This window comes from Typopeltis vanoorti, chromosome 11 (genome assembly GCF_054136105.1).
Source record: "Typopeltis vanoorti isolate ZY-2024b chromosome 11, IOZ_Tvanoo_1.0, whole genome shotgun sequence".
Classification (NCBI taxonomy): domain Eukaryota; kingdom Metazoa; phylum Arthropoda; class Arachnida; order Uropygi; family Thelyphonidae; genus Typopeltis; species Typopeltis vanoorti.
Genome location: NC_143559.1, coordinates 89277518 through 89303167, shown reverse-complemented (window position 1 = coordinate 89303167; position 25650 = coordinate 89277518). Strand labels below are relative to the sequence as shown.

The following is a 25650-nucleotide window of genomic DNA, read 5'->3' as shown; positions in this document are numbered from 1 at the left end:
GCGTACATATGTTTAATTGTACGCCGAAGTCTCGGGCCTATGCCTACTTTTTTTAGGGTGTCCTGTAAGTACGTGTGGCTGACGCTGTCGAACGCTTTTTCCAGGTCGGTGGAGAGAAGTGCCAGGGGGTATTTACTTTTCCTTGGCCAGTCTGATTAGGTCTCTTAGCAGGAAGAGATTAAATTCCATAGATCTACCTGGGATTCCATAGACCTGTGAACTTGTTATTATGTTTTCTATTCCGCCCTTAATGCGTGTACAGATAATTTTTGCGAAAAGTTTATAGTCTAGGTTAGTTAAGGAGATGGGACACCAGTTATTTGACAAGGTCCGATCTCGGTCTTTTTTGGGGATAAAGATTGTATAGCTCTTAGCGAATTCCTCGGGGATGTTTCCCAAAGTGAGGAATTCGTTAAAGATCTTTACTAGTGCTGGCAGTACAAGGTCCCAGATAGATCTATAGAATTCTATCCCCAGTCCGTCTGGCCCTGGGGTCTTTTTTTGGCTTCATCGTTTTGCACGTGGCTTTTATTTCAGCTGCAGTTATCAACCTGTCGTGCAGGGCGCTAAGATGCTCGGGAAAACGTTTGACGTCCCACTCACTGAAGTCATCCGTGCCCTGCTGGTCAGCGAAGATGCCGAGATACTGCTGGTGAAAGTGACGGAGTATTTCATGGGTTGAATTTAGAATCTGGCCTTTCTCCTCTATCTGGTAAATCGTTCTTTCATCGTTTGCTGCCACCCGTTGTTGATTGTAGAATGCGGCGGAGGGTGTTTCCAAATTTCTGAGATAGAGTCTCGTGTGAAAGTCGAGGTCATCGACTCTACTCTGCCGCTCTTGCTGCAGCTCTATTTCTACCTGTCTGATAAGATGTCCGCAGGGAACTCCGCTCTGTTCGCTTGACCGGTACCAGCTGAGTTCCCTGTAGAGATCCCTAAGTCGTTTACGTTGTTGGTAGACCCTTTCGCACCCACATTTTTGAAACAGTTCCTTAGCCTGCCACTTAAAGTGAAGCCAGTTTTCCCAGTCCCAGTTGATGTTTGTCCATTCATCACAGAGTTTCTGTAGCTGGTCGCTAAAAAGACTGGGAAAGGTAGGAGGAAGCCTCCAAGGACCTCTGGCTGTTTCCATAACCTCTGGGAGTGTAATTTTTAAAATGACCAATTTGTGGTCTGTTGACATGTTGCGTGCTGTGGTGTGACGTGTCCTTTGAACATACTGTTCCAAGTTTTGGGACACGTACACCCTATCTAGTCTCGTCGATATCTGGCCGTGGCACCACGTTGTTTCTACCTTCGATGGGTTATTCCTCCTCCAGACATCGACGAGATCAAAATTTACACAGCATCTTTTTAGAGCGGCGGTTCCACCGGTTCCGGAGTTTGCGTTCCCGCCTACTTTGTCCAAACGTGTGTCTTCCACACAATTCCAGTCCCCGGCTACTATTAGGTATTCTGCTCCCAAGAGGTAGTTTTCAAGGGCAGAGAAGAAACCGCTTCTGTGGTATGGGTTGTTCGGGGCGTATACCGCAACAAGCCGGATGGTACGGCCACCGTACTTCCAGTCCACTGTTATTAGACGTCCCATGGCTTCCTTCTGGACGTTGAAGAACCCCCCCGCGATTGGGGGGCGAATTAGTATCCCCACCCCTCACGAGTGAGCATCCCCAAAGCACCAGTAGCTGGTGACTGGGTAGCTTCTCGAGAAGTTCTCCACATCCCAATGCTTATAAAAATGGGTTTCTTGAATCAGGAGGATATTAATTTTGTACCTTAACATTAGCTTCCAGACAGTGCTTTGTGCGAAGGGGTTGCATAAACCGTTGGTGTTTAAAGATACCAAGCAATTTTAAACCTGGTTTTACTCCATTTTTCCCAAGTAAGCAAACCCAAGTTGCCTTGGTCGTGCACTACCTGTGGGATCAGCTAGTCTTGCATATAGTGCAGGCACAAACTTGACATTTTGTCTGTTTGCTTACTTGGGAAAAATGGAATAAAACCAGGTTTAAAATTGCTTGGTATCTTTAACATAACTATACCCAAGTTAAAAATACTTTCTACATCTATATCTCCTCCTGAGATTCTTATTTAATAAGGTTATAACACCTTATGGTAACTCGTTTTGGTAAAATACTTACAAGCTCTGCATTACTAAATCTTGGTATTTCTAGCCTGGCTCCCACTGATGAGACCTCAATAAAGGTCAAAACTGGTCTGGGTAGTGGCCCCTTGCCTTTAATACAAAACATCATACATCCCCTTCTTGGAGATGTGTTTTGGAATTAAGGGTAAATATTAAGATTAGTGATCAGAGCTTGCTCCACTTCTACCAGGAGTTGCCTTGGTCTTGCACTACCTGTGGGATCAGCTAGTCTTGCATATATTGAAGGTGCAAACTTGACATTTTGTCTGTTTGCTTACTTGGGAAAAATGGAGTAAAACCAGGTTTAAAATTGCTTGGTATCTTTAACATAACTATACCCAAGTTAAAAATACTTTCTATATCTTACTGTTAATTTTATTGCTGTTAGTGCCTTTGTAATCAACATCCACCAGCAGACATGAAACCTTTTGAGCCTGTGGAAGATTGTTATTTGTGATTACTAAATACATTTAACATGTTATGGTGGGGCAATATCAAGGAGGCAGAAGGTTACAAGTGGGGTCTCACAGGGCTCAGTACTGGGACCTGTATCATTTAACCTTTATATCAATGACATTGTCAATAGATTGCAGGGGGATATTTAGTTGTTTGCAGATGATGTGAAGCTGGGAAAGGTTATTAGTAATAGTGTAGATGTGGCAGCGCTGCAAGAGGGTTTGAATAAACTAGACAGATGGGCAAATGAATGGGGTTTTCAGTTTAATGCAGCAAAATGTAAAGTCTTTAAGTTTGGGATACATCGATGGGAGGCTGCACACTGGATTGGAGGAGCTGTACTGGAAGAAGCAGGGGAGACAGGAAATCTGGGGTGATGATTGATGGAAAACTGAAATTCAGGGAACATATTGCAAAGGTAGTGAAGGTAATCCAGAGGACTGCTGCAATACTGAGAAGGATACTAACCTGCAGAGTTAAGAGTTATCGTTCCATTGTATAAGACCCTGATCAGACCACACTTAGACTATATACACTTGGTCATCAACTTACGACCGACTTCTGTTCTGGCTGACAGGTCGTAAGTCGATCTGGTCGTATGTCAGCCATATATTTATTAACAGTATTCTTTAACCTTTCTAATCTTTTTATCATCTTTATAATTTATTTTTATAATCTTTTAAATTTATAATTATGTAAAATAATACTGTACATACTGTACTGTAAACACAAAAATACAATCTAAAATTAAATGTAGAAATTAATACAAATGAAATTTACAAAATAAATTTTTAATCTTTGCTTGTGCTGGGTTGTGGATCGTCAGGATCATGTTTTTGGGTTGAGGTAGGAGATGTTCTCTTGATGAGGAACATGCTGCACTTTGTATGAACAGTGTGTTTCTTTTTTCTCTTCATATATTTCACGATAACAATGCACAGCATCTTGAATGATACGTTCAACCTTTGTGAATCGTTCGATATTAGGGTCCATTGCTTCGAAACTGGCAAGAGCTTTATTCAGTTGCGATAAAGACCCTGATACACTCTTTGCAGTGAATTTCTTTTCTGGCGCCTCTTCTTCTTTCTCTTCTTCCGCTCTCTCGCTTTTTCTTCTGACACTCTCTGTGTCAGAAGTATTTCAGTAGAATTTTAATTAATACACCACATGCAACAGATGCTTGAAAGCAACTGAGTGTATGTGAGAAATAGTTATTGTACGCACAGCTTCCTGATTTATTATTCATTTATTCGTTAATTTATTTTTATTTTATTTTTTGTGGTCGTTAGTCACATAGGTTGTAAGTCGACGACCGGGTGTATACTGTTCTCAAATTTGGTTCTCAGGATTTGGACTGCTGCAGAGTTTGGTAGATAGAAGAAAGAGAAGAGATATGATTGAGAGTTTTAAACTGTTGAGAGATAGTTACAGGATTGACACTGGGAAGTTCTTTTGCTTGGTGGAACAGTAGGAAGGAGTGATGACAAGGGGCCATCCCTGGAAGTTACAAAAGGAAGCTGTGAGCAAGAGGGTGAGGAGTGGTTTCTTTGCATGCATGGATTTCTTTGCAGGATGGTTGAACTATGGAATGCATTGCCTGATAGAGTGATGAGAGCAAGAATGGTCAATGAGTTCAAGGAGTGGTACGATAGACTGTGTTTCCTAGGAAGGACCTCCCATGATGAGTCTTCTGACTCCATGGAGGCTTGAATAATAATAACAATGTTCATGGGATGGGAAACAACAGATCATCTTATATGTCTAGTTTGCCATCTGTTGTGTGCCAATTGTTGTGTGCTTTATAGAGAAGCACAAGTTAATGTTACAAGGGAAGACTTTTGCTTTCTAATTACATAATTCACTGATAATTAAGAAAATTTCACTAACTATTTGTGTTTTAAAATTTCTAAAGGTACAGGTAATTATATTTCAATCTGCATTAATCAGATATGCGACTTTTGCATATGACCAGCATATATGAGGAAAAGAATGGGCACAAATGAAATAATTTGGTGCTGTCAAATAAATATCCAATATCCAATAATTTACAGTTGTGCTATTATGGGTGGTGCAAGAAACTCTAGTTATGCATATGTTAGATGGATAAGTAGTATCACTAAGCATGAGCTGCAAAAAAAAGAAAGGTGGAGGGTGTACACACACACACACACACACACACACACACACACACACACACACACACACACACACACACACACACACACACAGAAGCTGTCAAAAAATGTATACACACTTTAACAGATGTCATCTATGGACTTTCTTCGTTGAATCGAATTATGGTAACAATGCGTAGTATGATGTTCTCTCAAAAAATGTTGTTACTCACATGAATACTAGCATCAACAAGTGACTGGTAGGACAATCAAACAAAATGGCCGAGGCATGATTGTCGTTCAAGGAACACAAGACCATTTTAAAGTGGTATTTCAAATTTGAGAATGCTGGTGAAGTTCAAAGACAATGGAGGCATGAGTTTGCACCACAATCTCCAATATGCCTGACAACTGAACGTATTCGTAATAAGTTTGAGACCCATGGTATGTGTGATGTGCACAAGGGGAGGTCTGGGAGGCCTCCCACAGCAACAAGTTTTGCTTCCTCGGCTATGGTGTTAAAACAGTTTACACACTCGCCAGAGAAGTCTACCACACAATGTGCATGTGAGATGCAAGGAGTTAACAGTGCAAGCATACGGAGCATTCTTAAAGCCGCTAAATGGAAAGTTTACATCCCAAATCCGATTCTGATTGAAGAATGTAGTATTTCAACACATGGTAGTGTTGAAACTACTCAACACTACCATGTGTTGAGTAGTTTCAACACATGGCAGATGAGGATGAGGAGTTTGTGAAGAAGATGGTTTGGTCTGATTAAGCACAATTGAAGCTTAATAGAACAGTGAATCGGCATAATTGTGTTTACTGGATTCCAGAAAATCCAGGCGTTCATGTGGACAAGGCAGTCAATTTACTGGGGTTCAATGTCTGGTGTGGATTGTCATCTTGGGGTTTAACAGGACTATTCTTCTTTGAAGGCTGTTACTGGTCAAGTGTATCTGGACATGCTATGCAGATCCATTTTACTTGCCATTCATGCACTTTATGGGAATGATCAATTTCTCTTCCAAGAAGATGGTGCACCACTACACTACCACCAAGATGCAAGAGCTTACCTTGATGAGAGTTTGCAGGGACAATGGATAGGATGAAGAGGTGCAGTTGAATCCCCCCCCCCCCTCCACGTTCTCCTGATTTAACATCCTTGGACTTCTACCTATGGGAAACTCTAAAGGGTGTATATCGTAGAAACCACCTACACTGGTGGTCCTTCGGAAAGAAATCTAAACAGCATACGCAGCAATCCCACTGGACACTTTGGCCAACGTTGCCCAAGCAGTAGTTCGGCATAATAATAAGTGTCTGGATGCTAATTGAAACCACTTTGAGCATCTCATGTAATTGTAGAAGTCAAAGGTAACTTGTATTCATCCCTTGATGTCTGTATAAATTTAATATTACAATTTTTGCTGAAGCGTGTACCTTTTTTGATGGACTCTGTATGTACGTGTATATATATATATATATATATATAAGGAAAAAAAGTTGCCATCTAACTCATGAACAGTACAAGGATCAGTAAGAAGCATGATTAGCATGGTAAGGAAGGCAAAATCAGATTATGAGAAGAAATTAGTTGAACAGGCAAAAGGAAATTCCAAAGCATTTTTTCATGTGGCAAATAGGAGGAAGAATGACTATGGAAGGATAGCTTTAATGCGTGCAGATGGTAGAGAGGTAACAGATCCAGATGAAATTGTTGAGCTACTGAGCGACCATTTTGCAAGGTATATTATCCAAGTGAAGACAGTGTTATGGCAGAGATGACAGGAACTGATGTGAGAACAGAGGGTGATGAATTAGAAGTCAGGACATTGCAGAATCCGAATGCAAATAGAGCTGTTGGATTGGATGGGAAATTGGCTCGCATTTTAAAACAACATCCAGGAAAACTGGTGATGTCTTTGACTAGGCTATTTAATTTAAGTCAGCTCTGGCAAAATCCCAAGAGAGTGGAAGGAGGGATAATCATTCCTTTGCATAAAGGAGGATCTAAGTCTGTGGTAGCAAATTACAGACCAATCAGTATTTCAGGAGTAGTGATAAAAGTACTGGAAAAGTTGGTCAAGAAGAGAATTCAGGAATGGGCAGATAAGATATGATACATTATGAGGGACAGCATGGCTTTGTGAAGGGTAGGTCATGCCTTAGCAATCTATTAACTTTTTATAATAGGGTGACAGCTGAGTTGGATAAAGGAAATGACTTCACGATGTACTGATGGATTTTGCAAAAGTGTTTGACAGGATACCACATGGAATTCTGTTATGCAAATGTAACAAATGGGGATGGATATGAAACTGGTGATATGGATAAAAGGTTGGCACATGGACAGATACCAAAAAGTAGTAGTAGTATATGGAGGACCAGAATCCAGGTGACTAGTAGTGTGCTGCAGGGCTCTGTGCTTAGACTACTGCTGTTTAATTTGTACATAAATGATATAGAAAATAATTTGTAGGGAGATATTCAGTTGTTTGTTAATGACGCAAAGTTGGGTAGGGTAAGAGTTAATCAAGGCTATGTAGAGAGCTTGCAGGATGATTTGAATAGGCTGACAGTATGGAAAAAACATAATGGATGTTGATTTAATGTTGAAAAGTGTAAAGTTATGCATTTTGGGATAGAAATATTGAGGGAAATTGATGAAGCCAGATATTTGGTGGCGATGCTGGTGGTGGTAGTAGTAGTAGTATATAGAGAGTTGAAATTTAAAGGGTATATATTGCTAAAGTAGCCAGGGTAGCTCACAGGATTACTTGGTTATTGAAGAATACACTAATAAATATAGATAAGGGAGTCATCATTCCTCTTTATAAAGCCTTGATATGACCACATCTGGATGACTGTGCTCAGGTCTGGTCATCTGGGTTTCTTGGGGGATGAGGAAATGAAGAGGATCCAGAGGTGAGTTACCAAGATAGTGAGCGGTCTGCAGAATGCTCCCTATGTGGATAGATTTGAGGGTTTGTGGATTGCAAAAGTTTGTTGATAGGCAATAAAGGGAAGGGGGAGTGTGATATAAATATTTAACTTACTTTAAGAATTTTACATGATTGATGCAGGAGAAATGTTACAACATTTGGCTGGAGAGAGCAAAATAAGAGGTCATCCCTGAAAATTGGGAAAGAGTATGGTTAGCAAAGGCATGAGGACTAGATTTGTTTGCTTGGAGAGTGGTGAATGAATGGAATGGGCTGCCTGAGTCAGCTGTAAATCCTTTTTCAGTTATTGGTATCAAGGAGAGGTACAATAGATACTGTGTGGATAGTCTGGGTCTCCATGATGAGTCTTAGGACTCCATGGAGGGGGCTGTGTAGTAATAATAATAATCATCATTAAATTCCTGCCATGTAACTTCAAGGGGTGTACAGGATATGATAGTACTACATGAAAAATTTACATCATTAACTTCCTATCTACAATTTAACTCCAAATCAGTCTGTTACTTGTCAAGACTCCAACATTATCAGATCTTATATTTCTATTGTCTAAGGCAGGGGTCGGCAACCGGCGGGCCGCATGCGTCCCAAACTTATTTTGGTGGCCCATAAAAGGTTGACAATATTTATATGGCATGTGGCCCATTGTCGAATTATTTAAATAATATATTTTATAATATGAATAATAAATTAAAAATAATTTTATACCTATACTTCGTGATATCGCCGTGCAACTTGGCATGATTCAACCTTGTGAGTCATCACAAGTGGGGATAACAACCGAGATTTTAGTGCACTTTTGCAGTTGCGTTCCCGGGTACGTCTTTTAATATAATTCAATAACATCAATTATTATTTTTCAGAGGATATATATATATATATATATATATATATTCATTTTTCTAAATTAACTGACTTAAAAACCGAGAATTATAACACAATGACATTTATTTGAAAAAACGCAACTTGTTTCGTCAAGAACGACTTCATCAGGCGATAAGAACATAGAAAGATATTAAAAGACACGAAATTAACATTGACACACTCCAAAGCCATACAATTATAAAGCCATAATATTCGACTGTAAATTACAGTTATTATGAGCTTGAACTACAGTCCGAGTTAAAGTTCTATTGTTGTACACCTGTGCGTGTGTGGAATCACGCGATCTCCAGTACCTAATAGTAGAGTTGAAAGAGTCAGGCAAATTATAGCTAAGATTGTTATTCATGTGAAAAGGGTCCAAGGTGATTTCTTTTGACTCGACAATGCGGCGCTCTACTTCATCATGGCAGATGTGTAGGTTTGAAGTTGATGTCCAGTTTATTTCATGTTGGTGGCTTTCGTTGTTCGTGTTTATTGAAAACAGGACATGGCTTGACAGAGCAGTTGCTCTGGTTCTTTTATAAGCAATGTCTCGCTGGTGCTCTTCGAGACGTAGTAAGATAGATTTCTCTGTCTGCCCATAGTAAGGCTTTCCGCATTCACAAGTGACCTTGTATACACCTGGGAATTGTAGAAGGTTGTGAGGTTGTTTATAATTGTTGAAGTGTGATCTTATTTTTGGCATAGTTGAGAAGCACGTTTTTATGTTAAACTTCTTTAGAATTCTACTCAGCTTTTTGGATAGTGTGCTGATATATGGCAAGATGATATGACCTTTGGAGTCGTCCTGTGTCTCTACGTTGCTACGTTGACGGTGGGATAATTGGTTGTTAATATTTTTTAGAGAGTAGCCATTGTTTTTAAAGGTCCATTTAAGATGTTGTAGTTCCTTTTTCAGTTCTTCTTCATCTGACAGTACAGATCTTGCACGATTCGCTAGAGTTGATATAATACCCAACTTTTGTGTTGGATGGTGATGGGATGACGCATGTAAATATCTGTCTGTATGAGTTGGCTTTCTAAATATAGAGACTTTAATTGATTCAGACGTCTTGGTGAGTTTAACATCTAGGAAACAGATGGAACTATTTTCTTCAATCTCCATAGTCAATTTTATATCTTGATGGCGGTTGTTTAAGTGGTCGAGAAACTTGTGAAGATTCTCAGTACCATGCTCCCATATGAGGAATATATCATCCACATATCTAAGCCAAATTTTCGGTTTTAAAGTAAAAGAGGAGATTGCTTTTTGTTCAAATTCCTCGAAAAAAATGTTGGCTAACACAGGAGAGAGGGGGCTTCCCATAGCTAATCCTTTGACCTGTTTGTATAATTTACCTTCGAATTCAAAATAGCCAGAGTTTACACAGTGAGATAACAGAGAGAACATTTTAATTGAAATCTTGTTTTTTAAAATATGGAGAACGTCCTGTGTCGGAACGTTGGTAAAGAGTGCTACCATGTCAAAGCTCACCATGATGTCAGAAGATTTTAGTTTTAGGTCCTTTATTTTAGAGACAAAATCTGTTGAGTTTTTAATATAAGAAGATTTTCCCGCATAAGCTTTTAACGATGATGCCAAATATTTGGATAACCTGTATGTGGGTGAGTCAATGCTGTCTACTATAGGTCTCAGTGGATAGTTTTCTTTGTGTACCTTCGGGAGACCATATAACCTTGGAATGAGGGGGTGTAAAGAGCGGATGGAGAGCCGTGTATTCCGTGGAATTTCTGTGGTCTTTTGTAGGAGATTATTGGTTCTATTGTGTATTTCTCTTGTTGGATCTCTCTCAATTTCCGAATAACTATCTGAATCTAACAGTGTTAAGATTTTTTCTCGGTAGTCTATTTTATCTAGAAATTCTGACCCAGCTCTCAGATCCATAAGTTAAAACTGGTTTGAACACTGACTTGTATGCAGCTAATTTAGTGTTCCGACTAATTTCTCTCTTATTCCATATGAATTTATTCAACTGACTTCCTACCATACCAGCTTTGTTGATTCTGTTGTGTATTTCCATATTTAATTTACCATCTTCACTAAAAATCGCGCCTCAATAGCACTGAAATGTTTTACTTATTCCACAGGTTCTCCATTCACAACGCAGTTGACATTTTCAACGATTCTGCCTATTTTCATCGTCTTTGTCTTTTTATTGCTGACCTTCATAGCATATCTATTACAACAGTTATTCAATTTAGTCAGTGAATCTTACCTTAGTCAGCGGATTTATTTACAAGTAAAACATTGTCCGCATAAAGCAAAGAGCTGACATTAACATCTCCAATTTTGATATCATGGTTAATACCACCTTCCTTCATAATGTGATCCATATAGATAATGAATAACAAAGGGGATAATGTACATCCTCACACCAGATTTAACATTAAACCATCTTCCTATACTTCCTTCAATTCTAACTGCTGACTTACAGCTCCAATAAAGACTAAGTATTGCTTGATATAATGCTCCACTGACACCATATAACTGTAGCGTATTGAATAGCATTTTTCTTGGCACCTCGTCATATGCCTTTTCCACATTTACAAAACTTAAATACAGATCTTTGTTATATTCCAATGATTTCTCAACTATTTGTCATAAAGTGAAGATCTGATCCTGACAGCCTCTATTTGGCCTGAATCCAGCTTGTTTTTCACCAAGCTTTTCTTCCACAATTCTTCTCAACCATTTCCCAAGTATACTTGCATAAATCTTACCAGGAACACTCAGTAGGGAAATACTTCTGTAATTCTCACATTCAGTTTTATTTCCCTTTTCATATATGGGTACTATGAGAGCTCTACTCTAATCATCTGGAATTCGTCCCTCTGTCCAGGCCTTCTGAACTATGCCGTGCAGCCACTGTAAGACTTTTATACCTCCATATTTGAGATTTAGGGTTGAATATTATTATTATTATTATTACCCCAAGATCTCATGGAGTCAAAGACTCTTCTTGGAGGTCCTTTCATTTCACTCACTCACTCACACACACACACACACACACACACACACACACACACACACACACACACACACACACACACACACACACACACACAGCTCATCATACCATACCTTGAACACATTCAAACTCCTTGCAGACATCACACTCTCAGGCAAGGCATTCCAATCATTTACAACTCTTAACAAAAAAAACCTGTCTCTCACTCCACTACTCACACCCTCTTTATACAGTTTCCAAGGATGACCTCTGGTTCTCCCCCGATCTCCCACTATTTTTCTGTAGAACTTCTCCAGCATTGATCCTATAACAACCCCATACCAACTTGTAGGTCTCTATCATATCTCCCCCTCTTCCTCCAGTACACCAGACTCTGCAAATTACATCTTCTCAATCTTTCCTCATACTCGATATTCCAGAGGTCAGAAACTACCTTAGTCAATCGCTTTTGGACCCTTTCCAACATCTCTTCATCCTTCTGAAAACCCGGTGACCAAATCTAGGCACAATAGTCCATGTGTGGCCTAATCAAAGCCTTATACAACGGAACAAGAATCTCTCTACTTCTCCACGTGAGTGTTCTCTGCCATCACTCCCAGAAGCCTTTGTGTTGTCTTCACAATTTTGGCTATGTGTCTCCTAAATTTCAGATCCTTATCCACTATCACCCCGAGATCTCTTATTTCTTCCACCTCCAACAATATATCCTCATCAAGCATACATTCTGTATCCCATCTTTGTTTTCCAAATTTTAAAACTTTACATTTTGCAACATTGAACTCACATCCCCATTTCCATGCCCAATCACTGAATTTATTCAAGTCTTCTTGTAAGGCCACAACAACTTCATTCACTACTCTTCGTGGTTCATCACAACTTTGCATCATCTGCAAACAACTGAATATATCCATCCAAATCTTCACCAATATCATTAATATACAAGTTAAACAGTAATGGCCCTAAAACAGACCCCTGAGGCACTCCACTAGTGACTTTCTTTTTCCTGGATATCGCTACCCCATACACAACTTGTTGATACCTATCAGATAGCCAGTCTCCAATCCAATGCACTAATCTAATATCCAACCTCATCTGCTCTAGTTTGACTGTCAACTTATCATGAGGTACTCTATCAAAAGCCTTTGCGAAATCTAAGTATATTACTGTGTATCCTTCTCCTCTGTCCAAGGAAGCAGTCACTTTATTGTAATAAGTAAGTAGATTACTAAAACATGACCTGCCTTTAGCAAATCCATGCTGTCCATCAAAGATAATACCATTGTTGTTAACCCAACTTTGGATCCTAGTTCTCACAAGCTTCTTCAACAACTTAACCACAACACCTGACACACAGATAGGCCTATAGTTTGATATACAATATGCAATATCATCTACTCCAGCTGCCTTTCCACATTTCAGGCTTTTGATGGCTTTTTCTACTTCAAGTATGGATATGTATTCTTGATTGCATGCCTGGTCAGTGTTTTTTTACCGCTATGCTATCATCACTGCTTGTTTCATTTAGCAATTTTTCAAAATAATTACTCCATACTTCAAAGATATCTTTTTCTCCTGTTTTCATGTCACCTTTATCATCTCTAATTCCTTTTACAGCACTCTTTTCTCCATTTCTGAGTTTCTTCAACATCCTCCAGAATGTCTTGCCATGTCTTCCCATGACTTTTATTTAGCTAGTTTTCTAGTTTTACACAGTGTTTAGCTTTCTTACATTTGTCTCTGTATTCTCTAAGAGCACAAGATGACTTATTTGCCAGGAACTTTTGATATGCTTTCTTCTTTTCCTTCACTGTCTCTTTAACTTGCTGTGTCCACCATGGCGTTCTGATTTTTCTATCCTTGCAAACAACCTCACCACCTAGCTCTCTGGCTGAATAAATCAATGTTTTCTTCAGGATTTGCCACTGAATCTCCAAAGATTGGTTCCTGTTCTGAAACTCTCATTTTTTCTTGAATAATGTTTGTGTATTTTAGTCTACAGTTCACATCTGATAGCGGTTAGTGTATCCACTCTCCAGCCAAAAGGCTGTGAGTTCGAATCCTGCCATGGGCATGGATGTTTGTGATTGTCTGTGGAAAAACTAGTGGTGGTGGTCGGCGGTAGATGGTGTTGTGATTGCAGTCAGTTGGTGGATTGAGTGGTGGAGACAGAGTTGTAGAGCGGGTGGCCTCCCTCGATGAGTCTTTGGACTCCCTGGAGGTGTCAGATAATAATAATAATAATATGAATTCATTTTTATTCTGCTCAAGACTAAATGGTGATGACTTCCAATTTCAAATCCTCTGTACACTCTAATGTCCTGCACCAGTGAGAAAACATCAGTATCAACAATAACATATTAAATGAGAATTTCTTATTCCTTGCCTCTTCTCTCCATGTGAATTTATGCACATTTTTATGTTGGAACGTTCTGTTAGTAATAACTAGTCCATGTCCTGAGCAGAAATCCAACAGGTATTTGCCATTATTATTAGCTTTGATCTTTTCTCCAAATTTTCCCAAAATATTTTTGTATATCTGACAATCATTTCCTACTCTGCTATTTAGAGCCCACATCACTCTACTGCTGTTCAATACATAGCTACACCTTCTTTTCCCTGATTGTCACTGCCTTAATATAACCTTTTGTATTTATTGCTCAGAAAGATATCACCAGTTTTTGTCTTTTGATCTGGTACTTATCCAATTCCTCAGCTAGTTCCATTTCTTTGCCATTCGGGCTTCTTATGTTGATAGTACCAATCTTGAACTCTGGTGATATTGAGTTGCGATGTATTTTAGGATTTGTTTAGGATTTTAAAACTTTACTTTGCAATACTGAACTGGTAACCCTAATTCCATGCGAGTTCACACAGTCTATTCAAGTTCTCTGATAAAGCAAATTCCACTCTACTCTTCACAGTTTTTCTCAATGTTGCATCATATGTAAGAAACTGAACATGCCCTTTCAAGCCTTATGCAATGTCACTAACAGAAATTAAGCAGTAATAACTCTAAAACACACATTTGAGCACACCACTAGTGACTTTTCTCTACCAGGATACTGCTCCCTCATACACATCTTGCTTATACCTATCAGGTAGCCACTCAGCAATACAATGCACTAATCTACACTAGTGTCCAAAACTAATCACAAGTGGCAATTTGTAGTATAATCTGATGATTTGTATTTATGATGACTTCGAGTAGAAAGTGGGTATACATTCAAATTTTCGAAACGCGTGCAAAGGGGCATGGTAGTGTACTCAACAGGATAAAAGACTGCACTAAGCAAATTGTATTTGAAGGAAGCTCTTTTTGTGAAGAAATAAATTTGCAAACTTGGATATCTTGTAATGTCTCAAAGACATCATCTAGATGATTTCACATGAGGAAGATTTATTGGAAAGCTTGAAGAAGACTGCAGAATTACCGATATTGCTAGAGAGTTTGGAATCTCACATAGCATTGTGAGAACACATTTCAATGGAATGTGTTCCAGTCGTTTGCTTCTCTTTACCATGGAGCATGAAGACAAATTTTTGGTTATAACAGCAAACTAGCCAGCTCCATTCAAGCACATGTAGATGGATATCTTGACAAACTGTGACAAGATGCCTGCAGCAAGTAGGTCTATATGCCCAAAGGCCTGTAGTCTGTTTCCCTTTATCCAGATCTAATCATAGAGCATGTTTTCATAAAAATTGGACAAACACCAATGGGCTAATCTATACTCTTTACAGATGAGAGTCATTTTAGTCTTTCCTCTGATTCTAGACAACATTCAATCTGGAATGAAAGTGTACCACTTACCATCATGAAAATGTTCTTGAAATGGATAGATATGGTGGTGCTGGGGTCATGGTGTGGGGAAGCATTATGCTTAATGGATGCACTGAACTTCAAGTGCTGAAAAAAGGAACTATGACTGGAGAACAATATTGCAACGAAGTTCATCAACACCATGTTCAATTGTTCCGTGATGCTGTAGGCAAAGAGTTCATTTTTATGGATGACAGTGCGACATCACATTGTACATGAGTAATGGAGATACTTCTGGAGACCGGGGATATTAATCGAATTGATTGGCCAAGATCTCAACCCCATAGAACACATTTGGGATGCAATAGGTTGATGCACTGCTACTCAAAATTCCTCCCCAGAAAACAAACAAGGCCTGATCCTTGCTCTGAAGTAGAAGTGGGCCAGTTTACTTCAAGAACGCCCGAATCACTTCATGCTAAGCATAGTACAATGTTGTGAGAGCTGCAATGCAGTTCAGGGTGGATATAATCTTTACAGAAATGTATTTCCGCATAGTTTTCTAAGCACTATAGATTAATTCCTTAACTACATCCTTAGGGAATTTGTAACTTTTACCAAAAATGTATTGCAATGAATTTGTACGAAATTTATAACACATTTTTTGTGTAATATAATTTATTAGTATGCTGGCAATAAATTTATGTTCACATTTGGCTGTACTCATGAAATTTTTTTCATATACAGTAAAAATGTAATTTGTCCTTAGCTTCTGTACATCAGTGTATTATCCAACCACATCCATTCCAATTAGCTATTAACTTATCATGCAGCAATCCATCAAATGCTTTTGCCAAATTTAAGTACACCACCGTGTGTGTGTGTGTGTGTGTGCGCTGCATGCATCTCCCTTGGCCAACACGCCTGTTGTCTTATCGTAATAAGTAAGAAGATTACTAAAACATGACTTCCTTTAGCAAACTCATGCTGTTCATCAAAGAAAATGCAACTGTTATCAACCCATTTCTGAATTTTGGTCCTCACTAACCTTTCTAACCTTTTAACCATAGGAGATACAGAGATTGCCCTGTAATTTGAAGCCATAATATGAGTATTCATATTATGAATTCATATTATAAATTCATAATAATATGAATTTAATATGAGTATTACAATGAGTATTGTAATATTCATATTAAACAAGTATGTGAAGGCAGATGTCAATTCTCTTACATATTCCCTCAAAAATGCAGCGATATATCACCAAGTCCCACAGCCTTGTTAACAAATTTACTCAATTCCCCATAAACTGCCTGCTCACTCATTCTGTCTCTTCTCTTCCCATTCCACTGCACTTAAACTCTGCATGATATCATATTTACAAGGATGAAACTGTTCATTTAATATCTTAACTACATCCCCTGCAGTGGTTATCCTTTTACTATTTTCACTGATAAATATCCATAATAATTCTTTCTTTTGCTGAAAACATACTGAAAGAACTCCCTAAGGTTTTTTTTCCCCTTAACTAACTGTTGTTCATACTGCACTTTTGCTATCCTAATTAAGTAAGTCATCTTCCTTGCTTTTTCTTTATAATCCTGATTATTACCACTCATCTTATTATGTTGCCTCAAATAACGTCTTTCTGTAGATTGCATACTTAATTTCTTCATTCATCCATTTTGCACCTACCATATTTAATCTTCTATCCCCTTGGCCAGCAAAAGCTAGTCAGCCTGGTTGGCTGAGTGGTTAGTGTATCCACTCTCAGAAAAGAGGCTGCAGGGTTCAAATCCTGGTCCCACTAACTCTCTTTGAAAAGGGCATGTGCAACCCTACCACTTCTTCTAGCAGAAGCTTCACTTCCAAAACCCTATAAAGTACGGGAGTGATCATACAGAGCCTATGATGTCAAATGTGAATAATTAATTAATCTCTCTTGAAATACATTAGACATTGGTTCTGATAGATATTTCTTGAATAGCACCCAAGCAGCACTGATCTCTTTTTCATCTAACTCCTCATTTTATTATATAGCTGCAAGCTGTTTTCTGAGCTTTTCATAATCACCAGCCTTGTAGTTACACATATATCCTCTCCTCACAGATGTCCTCATAAAGCTGGCCACTAGCCTGGTAATCACCTCATGGTCACTCTCACCAACCAAGGGAAATTCAACACCTCATTTATAATGACATCCTGTAATGAGATGATCAAATCCAAGACCTACAATTCCTGTATGCCCTGTTACATATGGCCTAAGGTAGTTGTCCTCAAACACTCAAGAAATTCATTTTCTTTACTTCTGGATGCTATTTATCATTCCAATCTACATTATTATAATTAAAATCATCCATAATGATCACACTTTTCCTAGTTGCTGAGCGAATTTTCTTATATATTTCATTGTCACGCTTTCCACTTACCTGTTTGTAGGTAATGTGAAAAAGTCTAGGTCTTCCTCATCAACCTGTGCTTTAATGCGGACATGTTCCTTCAATATGTCTGCATTCACTACACATTCTCAAGCAATGAATTCCACTCACCAACCACTCTCTATACAAAGATCTGCTCCTCACTCCATTCTTTACATCTTCCTTATACAGTTTCCAGGGATGGCCTCTTGTTCTCTCCTCCCTCACCTCTTCCATTCTATGAAATATTTCTTCCACATTAACATGGTAACAACCTCTGACCAATTTCACAGGCTTTGCAAAATTCATTCCTTCAATCCCTCTCTTCATACCCTACATTCCAATGACCACCTTAGTCAATCTTCTCTGCACCCTTTCTAATATATTCTCATCACCATGAAAAACAGTGAATCTGTGCATAATAATCCATATGAGGCCTGTTCGAGGTCTTATACAATGGAACCATAAGTTCTTTATTTCTGCATGTCAAGGTCCTCCTCATTATTTCCATATATATGATATCTTCACATCTTACCACCACTTCACATCTTACTACCACCACTCCTAGATTTCTTGTCTCCTCTACCTCCTTCAAAATTTTGTCACCAAGTATATACTTTGCATTTCATTGTTGCCTACCAAACAGTTAATTCTCAAAGCTTTTTGGAATAAGTGTAAAGTATTTTTGATACAGGAATTAGTATTACCAGTGTTAAATCTGGAATGAACACTTAAATTGTCGAGTATTTCATTCAGGATTTAATTGAAGTGCAAAAAAATCTCCTAAAAAGAATTACTTGTAAATAGATAATAACAGAAATCCTTTTATATATAGTAATAATAGTCCATTCATGTAATTTTTCTATGTAAATATTTTGTAAATGGTCCTTAAACAGCTGACAAGAAATAAGGTAATGTAGAGGTGACATTGCAACAACAAGGTCAGAGTTTAGAGTAAACTATTGTAATCTGATATAAACATGACCGCAGGCAGTTGCTATATGAACCCAAGGTGTGTGCAGGCTGCCTGCACGGAGATGCAATGAGAAAAGAAGGTGCGGAGTGCAAGGAGAATGAGGTGGCATCTGCAAATCAGTGATGTATTAGGAAGAACAGACACGGAGCATATAAAAGTCTTAGCGATGTGAGTTTGCTGTCTTTTTTGCCTTTTTCATTCCTAGTTCAGGTTTTGGTGTTTTCTTCCCACCCTGCAGTTTTCCGTGTGGTGGGTCGTAGCTTCAAGGCGACGGAGTCAAGCGGGAGTCATTCAGTGGCAGTAATATGGTCAAATAGTGGCCTGGTCCGAGCATAACCATCCATGCGACGGGACAAACAGCGTATGCTGAAACTTCGTATAGCTCCAGCCACACCCTTCTACCAAACAGATTCTTGGACGTAAGGTAAAGAAGTGATCCATTATTGAGGTCACCAAGAAGTCAAGGCAAGGAACAACAACTCGATGAATAGGGTGATGACCTGAAAGAAACCTACAATAAGACACGATGAAAAGTATCTCCTATGAATTCATCTGGTTGGTAACATAAAGCTTTATTTTTTATTTGTATTGTGTAATTCTTAGGCCAAAGTGAGCAACAGTGTAAAATTTCCTGTGGATCAGACTTGTTAAGACAGATTTTAGGACTTTAGTACCTATTCCTCTAACAAGGATCTTTGTAGTTATGGATGTGTAGAGTTACAAGATTTGTCATTAGTTTAAGGTTAGTTTGAATTCGATGTGTTGAGAAAGAAGTAAGGCATTCATCTACATATTTGTGTTAAGTAATCAGGTTTAGGACAGTCTGGATTTTGTAAGTATCACCTAATGAGAGATACCTATTGTGAACTAGATCTTGTTTGTTAATTTGTGCATAATTAATTTTAGGGACCTTCATTTAGCTTAGTTTTGATTAACATGTATAGTCTTTTAGAATGAATAAATTTCTTTGTTTCTTAACCCAAAATATGTGTATGATTTTGTAGTCAATGCACCACCTGGTAAAAATATCGAACCTGTACATAAAAGTGCAGGAAATGGTTATGACTGCTGTTTAGAATAATTAAGGGCTTGTTTAACGTTGATATTTATTGGAATCGTGATAATCTGTAGGTCAAATCCCTGACAAGAAGTTCTCTCTTGAATAGGAATCAAGATGGTGCAGCTAAACAAAAAAATTTTCCTGATTCCGAAAAGGACTTGACCCCAGAATTTATAGATCAGGGAGAATTCTCCTTGATTGAAGACTTTGCACACGATTTAAGATTGAAGGAGAGGGCACGAAGGATTACAAGGCACAGCAGACAAGGGATATAGTTGAGGGCTAAACAAGACATGATTTATCTTTGAAAGCGTTTAAGAATAGTTAATAAAACAATAGAAATATATAGACATTTCACATAATAATAAAATTAACAGAAATAACACCAGTATGTTTCCTTATGAGCAAATGATTCCATCCACAACAAGGTTCAATGGAGTAGATGAATGACTTATGTAAGGAAAGCACAATCTCAGTTTTCTTTAAAATCCTTAGACAGTCAGAAAGTTAAACAGAAAAAACAAACTTGTTTACAATGGATTTGTAACACTTTGTTCTGCAAGTCTGGAGTTGAAGAGCTACTGAAAAACATTTTAACAGATTTAAATGAGTGGGCAAATTATTGAGGTATTTCTGATGAAAGAATTGTGAACATTGAAATATTTGTAAGAAAATGAAAAGCAGCAGAAACTGAACATATATGTGAAGGAGAGGCAGAGTGATTTTTCTTAAAATCAGTCCCGTATGCAAGAGGTCCTAAGACCTACATTATGAAAGGGCTGGGGTCTGTGGCCAAGTGGTTAGAGAGAAGAAAGGAATATGTTAATATGTGTCTTGAAGAAATGAGGATGGTAATCATTAGGGAAAACTGTTCTAAAGAACAGAGATGCAACAAATGAAGGAGGAGGATGAAAAGTAGGTTTGATAAGTTTGGGGCTGAGCTGAACTGTATTTTGGTGACCATAAGCTACTCTGTTTGTACATGATTGGAAGAAAGTGAAGAAATAGTGGTGGCCAGTTCAGTGAAGCAGATTCAAGGAAATACAGAAATGACATACAGCAACAACGGAGCATCTATGGAAAAGCGAATAGAGAAATCATTGAGAGTTTCATCCATTAAGTGAAGAATTCTATGCAATCAATACAATTAAGCATTCTGAGGAGGGGGGGGGGTTCAGGTGTAACACCTTAAATGTAAGAAGAATATTGTAAGGTAAAGCAGATCTAAGATTTAAAATCTATCAGAAGCTGAGCAAAAGAGAAAATTTTCTTATGTGACTCCTGCCTATAAAAGGTTTATGTAAACCTATAATGTATTCATATTATGGTAGATGAAGGATTTTTTCTATTTTTTTTATTACTTTTATGTTTTTTGTATTTTTGTTCATTTTTTTACATGGATCAGAAACCTTGCCCTTGAGACCAAACATCGAACTTTTCAAACTATTTCAGGCCTCTAATATCAAGATTTTGGAGGCCATGGGTGGGATTGTCTAGACATGAATGGCAATCCAAGAAGAGAAAAGTGATCTTAGCAAATGCTGTTAAAAGTGAGAGAGAAAGAAGTGCAGTATTTCTTTCAGGAGATGAGACATGATTCTATTTTAATGGCATTAAAACTCACCAGGTTATCCTCATACCACTTGAAAATGACAAGGAGATCAGTGTTTAAGGCATTGGCTAAAGAACACCTTGGAGTTTGAATCACCTGATTACTACAGAAGAGGAATGGAGAGTACTGCCATCTGCAAACCAATGAATAGGAGTGAATGACAGAGAGAGAGAGAGAGAGAGAAGATCATTGATATATAGGAGGGAGAGCATAAGTCAAAGCACAGAGCCCTCAGATACTCCTGACTGAAAAATCTGATGAAAGAAAACCCATTTTATGCCCCACAGTGAACAAACAGAGAGGAAATCACAATCCTCTGTCAAAGGTAAAAGGAATATCATAAGATGGTAGCTTAGTAAGAAAGTCACAGTGCAGACACAATCAAACATCTTGGAAATATCAAGAATTGCCATTGAGTTTGCAATTCCACAGTTCATGGAAAAGTTTTTTTTTTGGGGGGGGGGGGTTGAGACAGCCTTCCCGTGACCCCCAAACTGGTCCAACAATCTCCCAACAAACGGCTTCCTGGTAGAAGATCCCTGTGCTCTGCAGCCTGGTTTTGATCTTCCTAGGAAGATTTGGTCATCAATAAACAGGATCAGAACTACTCAGGGCAGATGTGGCCATCTTCTACATAAATGGGAGGCTGTCAGATCACCAGTATTGTGATTGTTCTCCTGTGGCTCAGACGATTACTCATATTGTGTACAACTGCCCAAGGTACCAATTTCACGGTGGTGGTGTACAGAACATCCACAAGGTGATGGATGAGGACTTGAATTGGCTTTCCAGCCTGGACCTTGACCTGTAGTTGGTATGGTGGCGGCGGTGGTTATGGAGGAAACAGAAGATCATGGTCCTGTCTCACCACAAAGACGTTATTCTTGTAGTCACTCACATAGTCCTCATCATAGTATCAGCAGAACTCTTCATGTTAGAAGATGATGATGATTAAACCTCAGATACAGCTACATTTATGTTGTGAAGTGTTGTGAGAACATGCAGCCTTGTCATACTTGTTGCAGTAGGATGATAATTGTCCCTAGTTTGATTATGACAAGTTACTTTTGCTTTATTTAAAAAAAAAGGAATGACTTAGAAAGCAGGTTTTGCCATTTATGTAATGAAAGGCACAACCTTTTATATGTTAAGATTTTCATCATTTGTTTCTGGAAATTGTGATTGTACCATTCATTTACCAGTTTCACGTAGCCGTAAGTGTAAAGCATAAATAAATAAATGGAAAAGTTTGGAGAAATCCAAACTTTTTCATGAATTGTGGTCAAAGGATCTGTTGTGAAGCAAGAATGGTAGAATCCACATTGGTGATCACTAAGTAACTGGTAAATCTCGAGGAGTAAAAAGGTTGGCTGTTGATGAACTTTTCCATTATTTTTGAGATTAATGAAGCCAAACTGTCAGATAGATGCTGCATGAGTATGGCAGTTTGTAGATGCAATAAAGATGGGTTAATTCTAGTGAAAAGCTTTCAACTGGAGGAATACCATCATGAGGATATTTTAGTATCAAGGCTATTATTCTTCTGATGTCCTTCTGACAAAAGATCAGAGGGGCATACTGTGGGTGGTTCATGGAATAGTAGGAAGAGATTTGCCTTGTCATCTAAACAATAATTGCAGGAAAAGACTGATGCCAAGAGGTATGCTTTATCTTTAGGTAAATGTTACTATTGTATTATCAGGATGAGAAGGTAGAAACATGATAGAGATTATGACTCACAGCCTTGGTAAGGGACCAGAAGGTTCAACTGCCATTTTAGCAAGAGGCAAACTTAGTGCATTTGGTCCTTATATAGTCTGCTTTAGATTTGTTGATAATTTTTTGCAGTTGTTATGGTGACAGGTCTGGGAAGGGGTAGTGGTCTTTTCCATAATGTATAACATTATACATGTCTGAAAGGGATGTGTTTTACATTATGGGATAATGAGACAAATGATGTGAAGTCATTAGCCTCTATATACAAGTAGTGCAGTTATGAAGATATTTCATACACACAAACTTTGGTTGCTTACAACATTTGGATAAAGGATTAAACAAGAATATAATTTCTTGTCAAGTTTAATTTATGCTTCAGTGATACATTCAGTGAAATGTTCGGATCAAAAGACTGAAAACCTAATCCACCCAAGGAAATGAAGAACAGCAGTTAATGAAGATTATCCCATTTGGCATTCATATTATATCAGACCATATGTGGATGAAAGTAGTTATGTGAGTATTGCTCTGTGAGAAAAGAAATCAACACTAAATTGTGGTCTGAAACAATGTACTCAGAAGGATTGTTAGTGAGAAAAGGATTTGAAGTGTTTGAAATATAGTTAGAGTTATCTGCTATTCTGGCAGGCATACAAACACTCTGTGTAAGTTCACTGTTAATAGTAAATATCTCACCATCACTACATGTTAAATTAGTGTTGTTGGAAAAGGAAGATAACTTCGATATTATCAAAGTTCAACTAGAGAATATCAAAAGGAAAGGAAAAAAAAAAAAATCAGCATGCTTGGTGGCATCGGGGGGGGAGTGGCAGCAATTAAAACTGACAAAATGTGACAGAAATATTTTTAGCCAAAAGAAGATAAAAAAAAAAGAGAGAGAGATTTTAAGTCAGAAACTCTCTGACATGGCATATCAGAGTAACATATAATTAATAAGATAATTTTTTATGGATTAAAGTGGTTATGGTTAATTTTTTTTTTCTGGGTTTTTAAGGAGCCAAATTTTATTCCTACACAGTAATGGCAAGGGTTGTGATCATCCTTTTATACATTAAGTATTTATTCATTACTGTAATATAATTTCAGTAATGAATAAATAAGTTCAAACCAATAATGGTATTCTTTATAGAGTGGGCTCTCACAGTAAAGCTATTGAATATTCATTACAACTTTCAAATATGTTCTACAAAGAATATTATAGAAATATAAACATGATTTAGTTTTTCTATTTTAATTCTTACCTAAGGTCTTGCACTATGTGATGTCTTTGACCTTCAGATGAGCCATAACATGAGCCACCTGGTACAGTTTCACTGCCTTGATCAGGAGTACTACTCCTTGGAGTATGCTGTATCACAGGGGTAGGAGTACGACTTCTACTGCCTGAGTCAACACGGCTAAGTGGTTTTTTTATATCTGTAGATGACTAAATTAAGAAGATATGTTACTAACAGATTTGTAATATTTTGAGAGATTTATGATATAAAAGGGCATTTTACATAAACATTCAAAGAAGGAAGCATAAAAATCAAACAGAATCAACAGATCTACTCAGAAATTCTCATATTCAAATGAACAAATAAATAAAATGCCTCCATAGCACAATCGGAAGAATGATGGTACATTGAATCCTTTTGATTGGAAAAGGCCTGAGTTTGATTCTTGTTGTGATGAAAGGAATTTTTATATGGGCTTTTTCAATTGAAGGTGAGTTAGTCAATCTCGTTTTTTCTCCCAGAAACTCAGGTTTTTCATCCTGCTTACAGGCAAATCAGCCATCAGAACACACACAATTTACAGACAAAAAATGATACTGTTGTTGGTGGTGATGGGTGGTAGATAGCATTGATGATAGTTGTGTGTAGTGGTAAAATTAAGTAGTAGGAGAGATGGTGAGATGTGGGTGTGTAGTGGTGTGGAGTAGAGTGCCTTCACATGATGAATCTTTTGACTCCTGGAGGGTGTCATGTATAATAATAATAATAATAAGTAATTTTATATATAATGAGAAATTATCCAGAATAATTCTAGATCTCTAAGTTCCAGAACAAATAACAGATTTCCAAAAGGTAGCAATGACATGCACTAAAATTTAAGTCCAATTACTAAAATGTATGTTATTCATTACATAACAATATTAAAAATCAAGGCATATTTTGGTGAATAATGGGTTATTTTGTGAATTTTCTGAAATAAGGTTTCAGAAAATTTCTATATCATTAGATAACTTTTTTCTTTTTTTTTTACCTAAAAAGACTTTTCCTTTTCTGTTTAAGTGGAAAAAATCCAGTTCTCAAGAAAATACAGCCAGAGAATATGCAGAAATAGATTTCTATCTGGATATAAATCTATTTCTTAAATGCTAATATTTAAATTTTCTTATTTAATCAATGTTGAATGTCAACCACTGAATATTGATACTTAAGGATATTAATAGGATTAATTCTGAAAGACAACATTTCTTAAGAGCTTATTTAAGAAATGTTATCTTTCAGAATTAATCCTATTAATATCCTTAAGTATCAATATTCAGTGGTTGACATTCAACATTGATT

At 37.7% G+C, this 25650-nt stretch overlaps 1 protein-coding gene across 5 annotated transcripts in view; it reads right to left on the bottom strand.

The window, feature by feature from the left end:
- LOC150101835 (uncharacterized) overlaps positions 1-25650 on the bottom strand; it is a 574375-nt gene that overhangs the window by 52928 nt on the left and 495797 nt on the right. For all 5 annotated transcript variants that reach the window (XM_090400439.1, XM_090400440.1, XM_090400442.1 and 2 more), the window contains one exon: positions 24337-24521. In XM_090400439.1, coding sequence (XP_090256565.1) covers positions 24337-24521 — 185 coding nt within the window. The remainder of the gene's footprint in view (positions 1-24336; positions 24522-25650) is intronic.